This window comes from Pelophylax lessonae (genome assembly GCF_965119305.1).
Source record: "Pelophylax lessonae genome assembly, chromosome: 7".
NCBI lineage: Eukaryota > Metazoa > Chordata > Amphibia > Anura > Ranidae > Pelophylax > Pelophylax lessonae.
In genome coordinates, this window is record NC_138774.1 from 187,966,107 (window position 1) to 187,983,604 (window position 17,498).

At 43.3% G+C, this 17,498-nt stretch overlaps 1 protein-coding gene across 1 annotated transcript in view; it reads right to left on the reverse strand.

The window, feature by feature from the left end:
• CCDC187 (coiled-coil domain containing 187) overlaps nucleotides 1-17,498 on the reverse strand; it is a gene marked incomplete at both ends in the record, with an annotated part of 149,915 nt that overhangs the window by 68,833 nt on the left and 63,584 nt on the right. The window contains 4 exon segments of the mRNA XM_082264187.1: nucleotides 2,166-2,245; nucleotides 5,058-5,152; nucleotides 12,030-12,136; nucleotides 12,468-12,581. Of these exon segments, the coding sequence (XP_082120313.1) occupies nucleotides 2,166-2,245; nucleotides 5,058-5,152; nucleotides 12,030-12,136; nucleotides 12,468-12,581 (396 nt within the window).

Sequence of the window (17,498 nt, forward strand, 5' to 3'; positions counted from 1 at the left end):
TATGTGCATTTAAAAAATACTGTGTACATTTTTTTTAAATAAGGATTTTGCTTTCATAAACATTTGTGGGTATAGTTTAGACCTTTAAAGATTTCCCACTGCCCTAGAACAGGAAAGACACTGGAAACATTCGTTTAAGGTACAGTGACCCTTTAAATTTAACGAATATACAGTATCTCACAAAAGTGAGTACACCCCTCACATTTTTGTAAATATTTTATTATATCTTTTCATGTGACAACACTGAAGAAATGACACTTTGCTACAATGTAAAGTAATGAGTGTACAGCTCGTATAACAGTATACATTTTCTTTCCCCTCAAAATAACTCAACACACAGCCATTAATGTCTAAACCGCTGGCAACAAAAGTGAGTACACCCCTAAGTCAAAATGTCCAAATTGGCCCCAAAGTGTCAATATTTTGTGTGGCCTCCATTTTCCAGCACTGACTTAACCCTCTTCACCAGAGCTTCACAGGTTGCCATTGGAGTCCTTTCCACCCCGCCAGAGGACATCACGGAGCTGGTGGATGTTAGAGACCTTGCACTCCTCCGCCTTCCATTTGACGATGCCCCACAGAAGCTCAATAGGGTTTAGCTGTGGAGACATGCTTGGCCAGTCCATTACCTTTACCCTCAGCTTCTTTAGCAAGGCAATGGTCATCTTGGAGGTGTGTTTGGGATGGTTAGCATGTTGGAATACTGCCCTGTGGCCCAGTCTCTGAAGGGAGGGGATCATGCTCTGCTTCGCTTCAGTATGTCACAGTACATGTTGGCATTCACTGTTCCCTCAATGAACTGTGACTCCCCAGTGCCAGTAGCACTCATGCATCCCCAGACTATGACACTCCCGCCAACATGCTTAACTGTAGGCAAGACACACTTGTCTTTGTACTCCTCACCTGGTTGCTGCCACACACGCTTGACACCATCTGAACCAAATAAGTTTATCTTGGGCTCATCAGACCACAGGACATGGCTTCAGTAATTCATGTCCTTAGTCTGCTTGTCTTCAGCAAACACTTTGTTGGCTTACTTGTGCATCATCTTTAGTAGAGGCTTCCTTCTGGGATGACAGCCATGCAGACCAATTTGATGCAGTGTGCGGCGTATGGTCTGAGCACTGACAGGCTGACCCCCGACCCCTTCAACCTCTGCAGCAATGCTGGCAGCACTCATACGTCTATTTCCCAAAGACAACCTCTGAATATGATGCAGAACATGTGCACTCAACCTTTAAGGTCGACCATGGCGAGGCCTGTTCTGAGTGGAAAATGTCCTATTAAACCGCTATATAGTTTTTGCCACCATGCTACAGCTCAGTTTCAGGGACTTGGAAATCTTCTTATAGCCTAGGCCATCTTTATGTAGAGCAACAATTCTTTTTTTCAGATTCTCAGAGAGTTCTCTGCCATGAGGTGCCATGTTGAACCTCCAGTGACCAGTATGAGAGAGTGAGAGCGATAACACCACATTTAACACACCTGCTCCCCATTCACACCTGATACCTTGTAACACTAACAAGTCACATGACACCGGGGAGGGAAAATGTCTTATTGGGCCCAATTTGGACATTGTCACTTGGGGGGTGTACTCACTTTTGTTGCCAGCCCTTTAGACATTAATGGCTGTGTGTTGAGTTATTTTGAGTGGACAGCAAATTTACACTGTTATACAAGCTGTAAACTCACTACTTTACATTGTAGCAAAGTGCAATTTCCTCAGTGTTGTCACATGAAAAGATATAATACAATATTTACAAAAATGTCAGGGGTGTACCGTACTCCCTTGTGAGATACTGTATAGATATAATGTATTTCTTTTTTATAACAAACCTATCCCTTTCATTTCCAACCATTTTCCTATCTGAAAGTACTTGAAGGATTAAATATTTGTGTTATAAAACATGATTTATTAAAAAAGGACAAATATTTTTCCTTTATATTTTCAGCAATGATTGTAGATGAAGTGATATTAAAGGAGTGCAATATAATGTGATCATTTTCCCAACAGCAAACAGCCGGAGTGCAGTATACTGTGTTCATTTTCCCAACAGCAAACAGCCTTAATACTGCCACCTACCTGTCATACAAAGTATAGAATTTATATAAGAAATTTTCTAAAAAGTACATAAAATCATGCTTCTGTGAAAAAGATAATGCACCTTGCTTGTAGAGTCTGTGACTGTGTCAGTGTGATCCAAAGAGCGCTCCAAAATGTCATTCTCATTGGGTAAAACATTCACTGTTAAATAAGAGAGAAGTAAAAATGTATATATATAAATTACACTTTTTAACTATTGTTTGATATTTAATCACAATTAAATATTGCATAAAAAATAACTGGTGAATATGTATTTTGTAGACACAAACTACAAAGATTTTCTGATTACATGGCCATGGAGAAAACCACAGGAAAGCTATTTTTGTATTAAGGCTGAACTCCAGACAAAATAATAAAATACACAAAATGGGAGCGGTTTTAGCTCCCAAAGGGTTTATATTTCTGTTCATCCAGTCCTGTGATTGATACAGCTGTGTCACACCACACAGTTCTGCCTGGCGAAGGAGAGGGCCTGTTCCCTCTCTGCTTCAGTTTCACTTAAGCCCCGTACACACACGCAGATCGTCGTCATACAAACGTCGGCGGACGAAAGATCTGCCGATTGTATGCGTGTTAGTATGGTGCCTCCGACAGATGTCTGCACACAATCCGCGGACAAGAGTCTTTCTTGCAAACATGAAAATTTTTGTCTGCAGACACCAGAATGGACGATTGTTCGCCTGTCAGTACAGAAATCAGCCGACAGACCGCAGATTTGCAAGACTGGGCATGCTCAGAAAATAAAAAACACAGGGAAAGTTAACCATTACATGACATCACTTCTGCAGTCAGCTGAAGTCTGCGGACAAAATTCTTGTGCTGTCCTTGTGCTGTCTTTGCACTTTTCAACAGACACCGACATCCCGGGGAGAAAAGACGAACATTTGTATGACGACGATCTGCATGTGTGTACGGGGCTTTAGACTTGCAGGTCTCCTTCGCGTCCCGACACTGTGGCTGGAAAGTGAGAGAAGCATCAGGCTGTTGAGCTTATCTATTTGTCACTCTGCTTTTTCCTTCTATTAGCTTGCTCCTTGAACTGCAACCCACAGGAATGGCTCCTTGTGCTGCTTCTTCTTCTCTCTTTCTGAGCTCTGCACTACAAGAGCTACAAGAGGTTCATACCAAGTTAAATTAAGATACGCTGCTTGAATTAAAAAAAAATACTAAAGGAATATATGAATAATTGCAAAGCTTCATTATTCGTGTCTTTTATATTTGTCTGGAATTCAGTTTTAAAGGGATAGTAAAGGATAACATTTTTTATGACTTAAAATAAACAAAGATGTTATACTTATCTGCTCTGCGCAATGAGGTTGCACAGAGCAGTTCCAAACCTCCTTTTGATGGTCCCCCACTGGGAATGCATTAGGGTAAACCAGCATTTGCAAAACTATAGTGGAGGCTCATGCCTGCTTTAAAGTGGAATTCAAGCTTAACATTAAAAATTTCCCTCCCCCTCCCTTTCCGGAGTAAAAAATATCCAGTTTGGTCAACTGATCCTGCAGCTTTGGCTCCGTAGTGTTAGTGATTGACTACTGCAGGGGAGAGGAGGGAGCTCGGACAACAGCTGGACCATCGGGTTCTATAGGTGACGGCATGGATCCCTTAATTCACAGTTGCTGTCGATCTCTCCATGACAAAGTAAAGTCGGAGCTACAGGGGCACATGATCTAACCAGACTGAACTATAAAAAAGGTAAGTATACAAATATTTTTTTACACAGGGTAGGCAGAATAGGTAGGATTAAGGGGGAGGGAAAATTGTTAAGAATAGTTAGGTCTGAATTCCACTTTAATGCTTTCCAAACTTTTGAAGACTCATTCCACCTATAAATGATGTTTTAGTTATAACTTGATAACTGGAGTCTAGTGGGCTGAATCAGGGCCCTGGTTTCTTATACATATTGGATTCTCCAACAGTAAAATCTTTTTTGCCATCATTTCTACTTCTGTTCCCATCCACTGGGGGGGAGGTTCCGCCTACCCTATTGATCCTGCGAATAGAATACTTTCTATCCCTGGCTACACTCAAGCCTCCACTGTATCTATGGAGGAAGCAATGGTTGTTATCCAGGCAGGACTTCAAACATGTCTGTTCATTTCCATCACATAGTGGGTGATAGGATTACCAATTTACAGAATAAGGATAAGATTTTTTGCTTTCAGTTCAGCTTACAGGAAGGAAGGAAAAGGAAAACGACTGCAGCTACACATCTAAGAACTGGCAAACTGCAATATATTACTTTGTTTTGTTGTTGTGTTGACTTAACTGATCCTTTAAAACTGAAGCTGGGTTCACACTATTGCGAATTGCCAATTCGGACGTCAGGAGATTGTAACTAGCTCGCTATGGAGTCAGTTCACATATCTCTGGAGTGGCGCAGGTGTGAATTGCACAAGTCCTCCGCATCTTCTGGTCCATTTCAGGTTAGAATTCAGCCAACAATTTGGACTGAAATCAGTCTTGAAACGATGAACAGGGATGCATCGGACCCCTGCTGTGAGCGGAAGTGGGAATCCAGCCTAAAACATCAGTTTAGGAGGCAATGACGTAAGGAAATCCAGAGTTTTGTGCACCATTAAAGGTGGAGAGAATTAGGGGCTCTTGCACACAGGTGTACATAGGAACATACAATTTTAGGCTTTGAAAAAAAAACATGTCTATACATGTGCACGTTAAATCGTGACTGCTTGTAGTTTCCTGCATATAACCCCGCACAGTGTATTCTGCAATACATGTCAAAGAACAGGTGGATTTTACTCTGGCTCTGTGCAAGAGCCCTTAGTAAAATACCAAAACTAACACCAAACTAATAACTAATGCCAAACTAATACCAGACTAAAATACGTGCATAAAAATCTAACAATATTTTGTTCTGCTAAAGCTAAAGAATTCATCATGTTTTGCTACCTAGTTTTCTCAGTTCCTAGGGTACATATAAACTACATACACATATCAGATGTTTTCATGGTATTATGTGTCACAGGGGCAGCTGGTGTATTAGGAGACGCCGAATCCAAATATCCAGCTTGGGCATGTCCAGACCTAAAATAAAAAAATTCAGAAAATGACAGTTTTTAAAGAGCGTTAATTTAAGATTTCATATCTCATTGTATTTATTACAGAGTAGAGTATTTACAGTTAAATATAGCAAAGGCCATTTTTTTGTTTTTTTTGTTTTGGATACACAAGGGATTTGTTAGAACTTCTTACCATACCCCTTTTTTGCACTCTTTTGAGGTTTCCCTACTTATCCTGGCTTGACAGCACAATAGGAAGCAAGCCCAATGTTAATTTCCCACTTAGACAGCTGTCATTCGAACAGATGTTTCCACTGGAAATTTCCCCTAAATTCTTGCGTTGGTGACAACTGCAAAATTTGGTATTTCACATCATTTTTTAAAGGTATTTTTATTTTTTTGGCTGTCTGCATCACATTTGGCAGATATGTCTTTACTTCCTGTCCTGGAGACACAACGGGAAGTGAGAGGAAAGCTTTGCAAATAAGAGGGGAAATCTCATTGTACACAACTGTAGAACAGGCGCCATCACTGAAGGATTTACACCTATTTCTTACACGATGACAACTGTAAAATTTTGCAGCTCCCAACACTTTTTGCTCTGCTCACAAAAGATGGCCAGGACAAATAAAATGTGTGAATCAGTTTGTGATATACAGTATGTGGCAAATGCCAATCGAGCTCCACAGTGCTGGCAGTGAATACAGGGCCAATTAAAGGATGTCGGGCCCTCAGTCCATCCTTATGAAGTCTGTTTCTGATTGTTTGGTCAGAGAAATTCACATCAGTGGCCTGCTGGAGGTCATTTTGTAGGGCTCTGGCAGTGCTCATTCTGTTCCTCCTTACATAAAGGAGCAGATACCGGTCCTGTTGATGGGTCAAGGACCTTCTCCAGCTCTGTCCAGCTTTCCCAGAGTAACTGCCTGTCTCCCGGGACCTCCTCCATGCTTTTGAGACTGTGCTGGGAGACAGAGCAAACCTTCTGTCAATGGCACGTATTGACGTGCCATCCTGGAGGAGTTGGACTGCCTGTGCAACCTCTATAGGGTCCAGGTATCGCCTCATGCTACCAGTAATGACACTGACCCTAGCCAAATGCAAAACGAGTGAAAAACAGTTAGAAAAGATGAGTAGGGAGAGAAAATGTCAGTGGCCTTCACCTTTAAAACCAATCCTGTTCTGGAGGTCGTCTCATTGTTGCCAATCTAGTGCACCTGTCGTTAATTTAATTAACACCAAAGCCGCTGAAACTGACTAACAACCCCCTTTGCTACTTAACAGGCCAGATCACTATTCCAGGAGTTTAACTGACTTGATGCTACACTTTGATTAGAAAGTGTTCCCTCAATTTTTTTGAGCAGTGTGTGTGTATGTGTGTATATATATATATATATATATATATATATATACACATACATACATACATATATAGACACGCCCACGCACACATAATTTAATAGCAAACAGTAAGCACTCAAATATGTGATGACCATGTAAAACATACTTAGATATCTTTAAATGTTAATGTTCTGATAATATACCTTTAATGTTCCCCTTTAATTAGAAATAATCCACAAAAAAATTAAATACTTTAAAATGGCATTGAATCTGACAGGTGTCAACCAACCAATCAGACTGCAGATTTAGAAACACTGCTCAGAGTAATACACAAGAATGCATGTAGTGTGCTGAGCAGGGCAATCAGATTGGTAATGTCAGCTGTCTGATTTATAGGAAGTAGTAAAAGCTGGCCGTCCCCCTGTCTGACTCCGTTGGCCGTACTATTGATAAATCCTCCCCCTCAGACTCTTTCCAATAGGAATAATCATGCGAATAATGCATTCCTGGTAGAACAGCATTGAGTCATGTTGTAATGTCATCGTTCTTGTTGATCCTTTTCCTTAAAGTGAATTTGGAAGCTGGGCCGATGGGGCCTGGATCCTCTCCAGGTAATTACTGGTAAAAGGTTGAAGACGTTTTATCCAAATGGCCTGTGAGTAATCAGTGTAAGCCGCCATAGCTTTGAACTTGTTCTTTAAAGATTACAGCAGCCTGATTAGATTGTTTAGGTTTTATTCTTACAAAATCTGATTACTTACACCCTTATGTGGGATTTTTAGAACCCTTTTCCTTTTCATTTAATAATTGGACCTAAAGAAAAGGATTTTTTGTTCTCATTCTGATGATATTTGCTGTTTAAGTCCAATCTACTTATATCCCACGTGAGTATAGTTAAGTGTGTGGAGAAAAAACAGATTGTAGATTTTTTTTTTTTGTGTTTATAGAATACTTCCGTAGTTTGATATATATTTTCTAAATACTGATTCCCTCTAAATTGGGTTAATACACACCTGCATAGTAAAAGTTAGGTGTATCTAAAGCCAATACCTTTTTTTTGTTAGCAGTGTATTATGTCATGAGAACTGTAAGAATCTCTGTCAGGTTTTTATTGTTGTATGTGTCCCCGCTGGAGAGATTTACTTTCTATATTCGTCCTGGTGACCACCCTCTCACTGTTATTTCTTTATGACAGAGATCAAATGCAAATATCCTCAGCAAGGCACAGGCAGCAAAAAAAAAAAAAGACAGGAGCTTTAAACCATTCCTTCACTATCCAAAAACTAAAAATAAATTAAAACAATCCTAAAATATATCTTTTTGGTGCAATTTTCTGGAGGACAGTAATGTATTTTGATTTGGCCCCAAAAGCTCAATACTATATTATGTTTTCTGCAAATAATACTGTAATAGTGTTTATTGCTGCAAAAATACAGTATTGACAATATAGTAATTATTGCTGTAAATAATACCAAATTTGCCTGAGATTAAGGGCTAGTGTTAGGTTCAAGTTAAAGTTTATAGGTAAAGAATAAAGATAGGTATATTTGAGGCTGATGTTAAGTTTAGGGGTGACATTGAGGTTAAAGTAAACCTGTGCTTTACCCTCTTACCATTTTGTGATTTAGATGTAGTGTCCTTTCAGTAAATTTTCAAGTCTGGGTAACATCAGAATATTCAGCAATGGTCTTATTTTTCGAGAAAGCTCCATCTTTTGGTATTAAATTTATGTGTGCATTTAACAAAAAACTTTTAGCTATAAGGTCCAATTCTTGCCTTGTTCACATGGGTCATTTAAAACCATGTCCCACATGAATGGGCATGGGAGCAGTGGCTATGTCTGTGCAGCCTTTGCATCCCAATTAACAGCTTTAGGACGGCCAGCATGGCGACACACACAACACCTATGCATCACTATATGGGTATATACTGTCCTCACACGAGGCACAGATGCATACGCACCTTGTGAACAAGGTCCTGAAGACAACACATAAAATTAATAAAAAGTCTGAAAATGCACAAGCAGCTAATAGCATTTTTGAAGATTTCTGTGATAGGCTGCAAATAGTTGCATGATTTTGCTTATTTTTCCAGCACCTTTGAAGACAATGTTCTATGTATTGTTCTATGTATGTATGGAAAATAATTTCAAGGACACAAGCAGTTCAGTAGCATGATAATGTGTTGGAGAAAAATACAGATTTTTTAATGACTTCAATCCTCCTGATGACAGTCCAGGGGAACAATTACGCTCTGACTTGTGGAAAGATTTTTCTCCCTCTAATGGAGACAAGTGCTCACTTAAGGGCCATGCAATCTGCCAAGCGCTTCAACACAGCCGCGTGGCAAAAGTGCCCACTCAGCAACTTCTGACAATCAGGTGGCCAGCCTTTGTTTCTCAAGTCACTGATGTGTGTTTAACTCTGTGCCAGCCTGGCACAAAAAAATTACTTACATGAGGCATCGCAAATTCTAGAGTCCAGAATAGATATAACAGAGGTAAAAAGGAATAATGCAGTCAAGCTAGATGCTGTGACAGTACTGCCTCATCCTTGTGTAAGTCTCAATATCTATTATGCAGCAGATGCAAGAGTATAACAGAGACATTTAACTGAAGCCCCCTGAGTCTTTTATTGTATATTATAGGCCTTGTTTACACAGGTGGCAAAGGGGTCATTAATACAGGTGGTTTACTGCATTTTTACCACCCATCTAAAAACCTACCATGGCAGCTGGAGGTGTTTGTACACATGCCACGGTTTGTGGCTGTGGCAAATTTAACTTGGCATGTCGAGACTGACTGGTGCCACTGCTGTCAAACTCACCCATTCAACAGGACTGTGCCACAACTGCGAGCCATGTGTTTGGCTCAAAGTTGGGGCTCAGTATTTAAATGGAATATATCCTAAAAAATAGGCATTTTGAAGGCGGCAGTATCACCTCCTGAATGCCTGGAAGCTGATGCTCTACAACCCTTTGAAAAGCAATTCACTTTGCCGCCCATATAAATTAGGTCATATTGTTAAAAAACGAACTTAAAGTGTTATAAACTATGATACACATATTTTAGGATAATCAAATTATTTTATTAGGTTAAAGCTGAGGTTTAGGTTTTTATTGGATATCGTACTAAACACATCTGCTACGTTTAGTGGTGTCTATCCCATTTTATGTAGGCAGTTTCTTCTGATACAAATCTCCCCTGCAGTGCCTCCTTCATACCCTGAGAGGCTATCTGCCCTCTCCATTATTCTAATTGCTCATATTACTATTGCTTTGCATTTTGTAAATTTGCTGTGGAAATCTTGTCATTTAACTGGTAAAACTCCATTCAAAGAATGTGATGTGTGAGATTAGTAATACTAGTTTTGTGAATGACGGAGAGAGCAGAAGGGTTTGGATCAGCAGCACAACTTTTCTCAGTAGCAGACCTTCATAGCACTCAATGCTGTATCTTGGCCTAGGCCGACAAGGCACTTTGCAGTGGGGCAGCAAAAAGCTGCACCCCGTAATGAAAAAAAAAAAGCTCCTCCCGGCTCCCGCACGAAAAGGGTCCCCGCCGGCTTATGGGACGAATTGGGCCGGAGGGCAGGGTCCAGGAGGCAAATCAATCTGGCACCCCCCACAAAGCGGTCATACCTGCCTGTATGTTTTTTAAATTAAGGGGGTGCACAAGTTTAGTCAGGCCTAGGGCAGCACAAAACCTAAATACACCACTGATAGCACTGGAAGATAGATGCTTGAAGCAGTATTTAGTGGCTATGGAGAAGGCCCTGTGAGGAAGATTTGCACTAGAAGCAGCCACCTGCAACTAATGGGATACACACAACTAACAAGTTTGGTGCTGTATACCCCAAAACATAAAATTTTACTTCAGATTAAAGTTAGAAAAACAAATAACCCCCTTTTTTGCCATGAACAAAATAAATGTATACTCGGCAGTTCCATTATGTGTCCTAAATCTTAAGCAGTCTAGATCACATGGTCTTTGGCTATCAGAGTATTGTGAGCATTTCAGGTGACTAGAGATTGCAGAAAAACTATTTTTTTTTCACATAGACCTGTTACAGTAGTCTTAAATGAAATAACAGGAACAGTAAGGCACAACCAATATGCAGAGTTACTAAGCATGAATCAAAGCTGTGCTAGCTGTAACAGCCAATATGGCTGTCCCCATGCATATACAGAACTACAAACTATACATAGAAACAATGTTTTTTTTTTTTTTTTTTTACTAAAGGCAAATCCACTGTGCACTACAAGTGCCCTTGGAAGTGCAGTCACTGTAGATCTGAGGGGGACATACAAGAAAATTAAAAAACTGCAATTTTGCTTGTACATGATTGGATGATAGAAAACAACAGAGCTTTCCCTCATTTCAGATCTTTCCCTAAGATCTACAGCGACTGCACTTCCAAGTGCACTTGTACTGCACAGTGGATTTGCCTTTAGTAAATGAACCCCTATGTTCTTAACATATTAAACTGGCTTATATCTAAAGTTCAAGTTTAAGCAATCTTAACAACCCAGCTGCATGACGCATGGAAATTGTGATTTGGTTTCTGAACAATGTACCTATTGGTGAAAAAAATATGGGCACCCAGGCTGTCTTTTGGAGGCCAATCATATGACCATTGCTAAGGCACAGGTCTCAAAGAGTTGCTGACATTACCTTATATAATGAGGCTTTACTTTCTAGGTATAAGCTCACTCCAAGGCCCCTTTTACAAGGGCTTTCCGATCAGGTCGGCCTGTCAGTTTTTCAGGCAGACCTGATCGGATGCTCAAATCACCCATATAGGGCAGCGGATGTCAGTAGTGACGTGTCCGCTGACACCCACTGCTATCCGATCCGATACTGTCCATGAAATCCAGACGGATGGTAACCCTATTTTCTATCCGTCTTGAGGATTGGATCAGATGGGATCGGATGAAAACAGACAGGCGGCCCATTTTCATCTGATCTCCCATTGAGGAGAGTGGGGCACTGACAGGTCCGTCTCAGCACAGTGAGTAGGGACTGACCTGTCATCCGCCTTCCCAGCGGGGATCGGTGGATCAATCCACCGCTGAGCAAAATGGATTCCGGCAGGCGGAATGCCCATGTGAAAGGACCCTAGATTGTCTTTGACTGCTAAGAGAAGAGTTTCCTACTTTATTTTATAATTCATTAAACTATCTAGAATAGATAAAAATGAAAATATGGGCTCTTAAGAGCCGGTACACACTAGCGCGACTTGTCAGGCGACTTGTCAAGTCGCGCTCCCTCGCGGTCTATTGACCGCTACAGGACTCGTTCTAATAGGAGCGACACAAGTCGCTCCGACTTAGAAAAAGGGTCCTGTACTACTTCGGGGCGACCTCGGAGCGACTTCCATAGACTTCCATTATGTGAAGTTCCTGCAAGTCGCTCCGAAGTCGTGGTGCATGGTAATGCACAAGTCGCCCCCGAAGTAGTAAGGAGTCGTGTCGCCTCAGTGTGAACCGGCTCTAAAAGCATCTGAAACTTGTTTTGATTAATTTCTTGGTCACTAAAGGTTATATAACTGTAGAGCAGTACCCACCTCTGTGCTGAACCTCCTGACTTACTCATTGTTGAGGGATTATACAAGTTCTCATGTTCAGTGTCTCTTGGATGCATCTTCTTAGACCTCAGCTTAACTGGTAGATCCTGCATATCAAACAAAAGTATAAGCTAAACAAGCTTTTATTGCTCCATTAAAACCTTTAGGTTGCAATTTTAGTTTTTTGTTTTTTTGAGCTAGGTTAACTTTCTTAACTATTTTTTAAATAGTGTTGCAACCTTGTTTGTGATGTTTTTTCCTGGTATTTATCCAATCAGCTGTGATAGGAGAGTGGTCACCAAAAGCTCACAGCTCTATATGTTTACTGACAGAGACATGGGAACAATAATGCAAGATTCTCCTGCAGAAAGGGCTGCAGATTTGCAAAAAAAGTTTTTTAAGTTCTGAACATGTTACTTACAAATAGTGTTTGCTTACCTGCAACTTATCGCGTCTCAGCATTTCTTGCATACACCTCTCTGCTTCTTTGGCCTCCTTCTCTGCTTTGAGCTTTAACACAGCCAGGTCCTTCTCTTGCTGTTCTAACTGGGCCTCCAGAAAGAACAAAATAAAATGTGACTTGGATATATGCAGTTCAAAAAGTCAAATTTTTTTATTTCAAATAGAGGTCAAGAGATAACATTTATGTTAGGTCTTTATACTGTGATCTCATATGAGAGATTTTTCTTCACTTCCTGCACCTGCGATGTGCACATAAAAAAATAGGGGTGTGTATTTGTCACCGTTACAGGGAGGTATAGACAGTAACAAAAAAACAAAGGCAGGGTTAATACACTTACTCACTCTGTGTTTTTATTTTTTGCATGCATCCCTGTTGGACAAATGTTCCACCACTTACTGCTCTAACAAAAAGTGAAGTGAAATATCCCCAAGAGGTAAACGGGTCTCAACAAAAATCTGACAGAGCCCTTCCCTACTCTATCGAAAGCAAATAAAACATGTTGGCTGGGGTTGCCTTAAAACTTAATTCCATTCAAGCCATTAAAAAAAAATATATAGTACCTGTTTAACCTGCTTGGTATGTATTTGTATTTCTGTGATTAAGTAAAAAAGAATTAAAAAAAAGAAATGAAAAAAGAAAATGAAGAAGAAAAACACCATATCTGCTGCCATTGCTAGCGTCTTCTGAAAATGCTAATTGCCTGAATGGCTTTAACTCTGACGGGAGCAAGCAAGTAGATCAGTTAAGATAGATCAACATTATTGCCTGGCAACTAGCAGTTTAACAAAGATGTCATCAATGGTAGCCTACAGGCTTCTCTCAGCTCAGGTTCACTTCAGGCAGCAACACAGATTAATCCAACCCCAGCCTCCTGACTGGGCATTTACAGAGCAGGAACACTCTAATAAAAAAACCTCACCCTGATCTATTCTCCTGTCAGCATGTTTATCGTCAGCACACTTGTGCTACAGCAGAGACTGATGGCCTTCTAGTAATGCTTTATAAATGCATTAATAAAGGATTTAATATTATATTAACTGTATTATATTTAACAAAAACGATTTCACTGCATTTGTTGGTGTTTTTAGTCAGAGTTCGGTATCAAATATGGACTCCAATCACAACAATTGCTGGCATATAAGATTCATGTTGGGCCTATGGGTCCTAGTTGCATTAAAGAAGAAGCCACTGCAGGATATACAGTACTGTGTATAGTAGGAAATTAGGAGTCATAATAAGCCTATTTATAGAGACTGAAAAGCTTTTTTCCCTTTCTTTCCACAGGAAAACGGAATTTTTGTAAAATCTTACCTGTAAAATTCCTTTCTCTGAGTCCTCCGACAGTCGCCGCCATCTTCATATTCGTCACAATGGGGGTATTAGACTTTGCTCCGAAGGAGTAGCTAGGCAACAGAATATGTTAACATTAAAGCTTTTAACATATCCCACCCCCAGGGGGTGGTCCCCTCAGTCAATACCCTCCTACTTCCTGCATCCATATGTCAGTTTCAGTGGAATAGCAGTAGAGTATACAACCAAACCCCAAAAGAGGGGCGGCGACTGTCGGAGGACTCAGAGAAAGGAATTTTACAGGTAAGATTTTACAAAAATTCAGTTTTCTCTTACGTCCTCCGACAGTCACCGCCATCTTCATATTCGTCACAATGGGGACGTCCCAAAGCAGTGCAAACATGAGGGGTGGGAAACGCAGCCGCGCCGTAAGGCAACGCAGTCTCCACATCAAAGAAAGGAACCTTACCAAAGGAAGGAAACCAGCTGGGCAACATGAAAAAAACTTGCTCAACAGGAGCAACAACCCAGGAAAAGCAAATAACCCAGGGATAAAAAACATATCCCAAAACGCCAGGGGTCCAAAACAAGGGACCCTAAGGAACTGCCGCACTAAGAACCTTGCGGCCAAAGGAAGCATCTGCCGATGCCTGAACATCCACTCTGTAGAATTTTGTGAAAGTGTGTACGGTCGACCAGGTCGCCGCCTTACACACCTGGGCCACAGAAGCCCTATGACGACAGGCCCAAGACGTACTCAGAGATCTAGTAGAGTGCGCCTTCACAGGCATAGGGGGAACTTTTCCCTGCAAAGCATATGCCTGTTCAATGGTCTGTCCGATCCATTTGGCGATGGTAGAAGCCGACGCCGCCATGCCCTTTCCGAGGACCTTCCGGAAGAACAAACAAAGAATCCGTCTTGCGAAAAGACTCAGTCGATTTAAGGTAAACCCTTATCGCCCGGACAACATCCAAAGAGTGCAACCTCACCTCCTTCGGATGTTTAGGCTTCGCGCAAAGCAAAGGTAAGACAATATCCTCATTGAGATAAAATTCCGAAACTCGCTTCGGAAGAAAAGAAGGATTAGGTCGCAAGACCACCTTATCCAAGTGAATGACCAGATACGGAGACTTGCAGGACAAAGCCGCCAGCTCCGACACTCTGCGAGCCGAAGTGATCGCCACCAAAAAGGCGACCTTTTTGGACAACATAGACAACGAGATCTCCCTGATCTGTTCAAAAGGAGCACGTTGTAACACAGATAGAACGAGATTCAAGTCCCAAGGAGGCAGAGGTTCCCTCCTAGGAGGGACCAGATGCCGCACCCCTTGAACAAAGGTGCCAACCAAGGAGTTAGAAGCCACAGGACGTTGAAAAAGAACGGCCAGCGCAGACACCTGACCCTTGATCGTAGCCAGCGCCAAACGCTGGTCGACACCCGTTTGAAGGAAGGACAACACTCGAGAAACCGAGTACGTGCGAGGTGAAAACCCCCTGGACTCACACCAGGCAAAATAGGCCTTCCAAGTACGGTAATAGACCTTCCCTGAGGAAGGCTTCCTCGCGTTGATCAAAGTGCGAATGACCTCAGGGGAGAGACCCCTAGCCTTCAGGACCTCGGTCTCAACAGCCAGGCCGTCAAAGCCAGCGACTGTAAAGCAGGATGGAATATCGGCCCTTGAGACAGGAGATCTTCTCGAAGAGGTAGACGCCATGGGGCGTCGATCGCCAGATTCACGAGGTCTGCGTACCAGGACCGGCGAGGCCAGTCCGACGCCACAAGAATCACCGTGCTGCGTTCCGATTGCAACCTGCGAAGGAACCTGGACAGCAATTGCATCGGTGGAAATGCATACATCAGTCTGTACTGATGCCACGGGACCACCAACGCGTCTGCCCGAGGGTCGCGCGTCCTTGCCACGAACCTTCTCACCTTGTTGTTCAGACGAGATGCGAACAGGTCCACATCTGGAAGACCCCACTTCGCGCACAACATCTGGAAGACAGCTGGGTGGAGAGACCATTCCCCCTGATCCAGGGTCTGGCGACTCAGATAGTCCGCCTACCAGTTCTCCACCCCCGGAATGTGAACTGCCGTTATCGCCGGGACATGAGTCTCGGCCCAAGACAGAATGTCAGCCACTTCCCGAGCCGCTCGGGCACTCCTGGTGCCCCCTTGGTGGTTGATGTAGGCCACCGCCGTGGCATTGTCCGTCTGCACCCGAACCGGACAGCCCTGCAGCCTGTCCGTCCAGCGACGAAGGCAGAGATTTATCGCACGCAATTCCAGAATGTTGATCGGAAGGGAGGACTCCCCCTCCGACCAAGTTCCCTGGGCGGACAGAACGCCACCCCAGCCCGACAGGCTGGCATCCGTGGTGATCACTGTCTATGAAATAGGACGAAAGGACTTGCCCCCCGATACCATCGGGGACTGGAGCCACCACAGAAGATCCCTTCTGGTGCGATGGCTCAACGAGATCTGAAGATCCAGAGATTGAGGTCGCCCGTCCCACCTGGACAGGATCTCCGCTTGGAGACCCCGCGTGTGAAACTGGGCGAAGGGAATCGCCTCGAAGGCCGAGACCATCAATCCCAGACATCTCATGCTCGTCCGCAGAGACGAGTGCGGAACGTCCCTGAGGGACCTGACTTCCTCCTGAAGAGTTCTGAGTTTGTCTTCCGGCAGGAAGACCTTCGCCTGGACCGAGTCCAGGATCATTCCCAGGTAGGGAAGACGAACCGACGGACTCAGCGTCGACTTTGGAAAATTTATCGTCCAACCAAACTCCTGCAGAGTTTGCATCGTGACGGACAGGTCCTCTTCCAGACCCTGGCTGGTCGCAGACCGAACCAGAATGTCGTCCAGATACCCCAGGACAGAGATGCCCTGGGCCCTCAACAAAGCCAGAACGGGTGCAAGCACCTTGGTGAAAACCCGTGGAGCCGAGGCGAGACCAAAAGGTAATGCCACGAATTGGTAATGATCCTCCGCAATGGCGAATCGAAGGTTCCTCTGGTGACCCTCGAAAATCGGGATGTGAAGGTACGCATCCTTCAAATCGATGGAGGCCATGAATTCCCCCGGAACCAGGGCAGCCACCACCGACCGCAGGGATTCCATGCGGAACTTTGAACCCGCACAGAGCGGTTCAGAGCCTTCAAGTCCAGAATTGGACGAACCTTGCCCTCCTTGCTGGGCACGGTGAACAGATTTGAATAAAACCCCCGAAATCTGTCCCGATGAGGCACCGGAACCACCACTCCCTGAGCCCTCAGGTCCCGCACCGCTAGGTGCAGATCCCGCAAACGCTCCGGAGACAGTTGAAGATTTGAGGGAAAGAATCTGCTCTCCGGCCGAGAGAGAAACTCGATCTTGTAGCCAGATCGAACGATTTCCTGAACCCACCGGTCCCGCACGCGGGCCAGCCAGGGTTGAAGAAAACCGAGCAAGCGTCCCCCCACCCCAGAACTGGGTGAGGGCGCCCCTTCAGGCCGCATTGTTATGGGCAGCGGGTCCGGACTGACCGGACTTCTGTTTACCAGACCACGGCTTCTTTTGGGAGCCTTGACCCTTGAATGGTTTGCCCTTGTAGTGCGACCGAAAGGCACGAAAGGACCCCTGAGGAGGCCGAAAATTAGTATGTTTCTTACCAGGAGCCCCCTTAGCCTTGGGGAAGTGGGGCAAGAGAGTGCTCTTACCGCCCGTGATCCC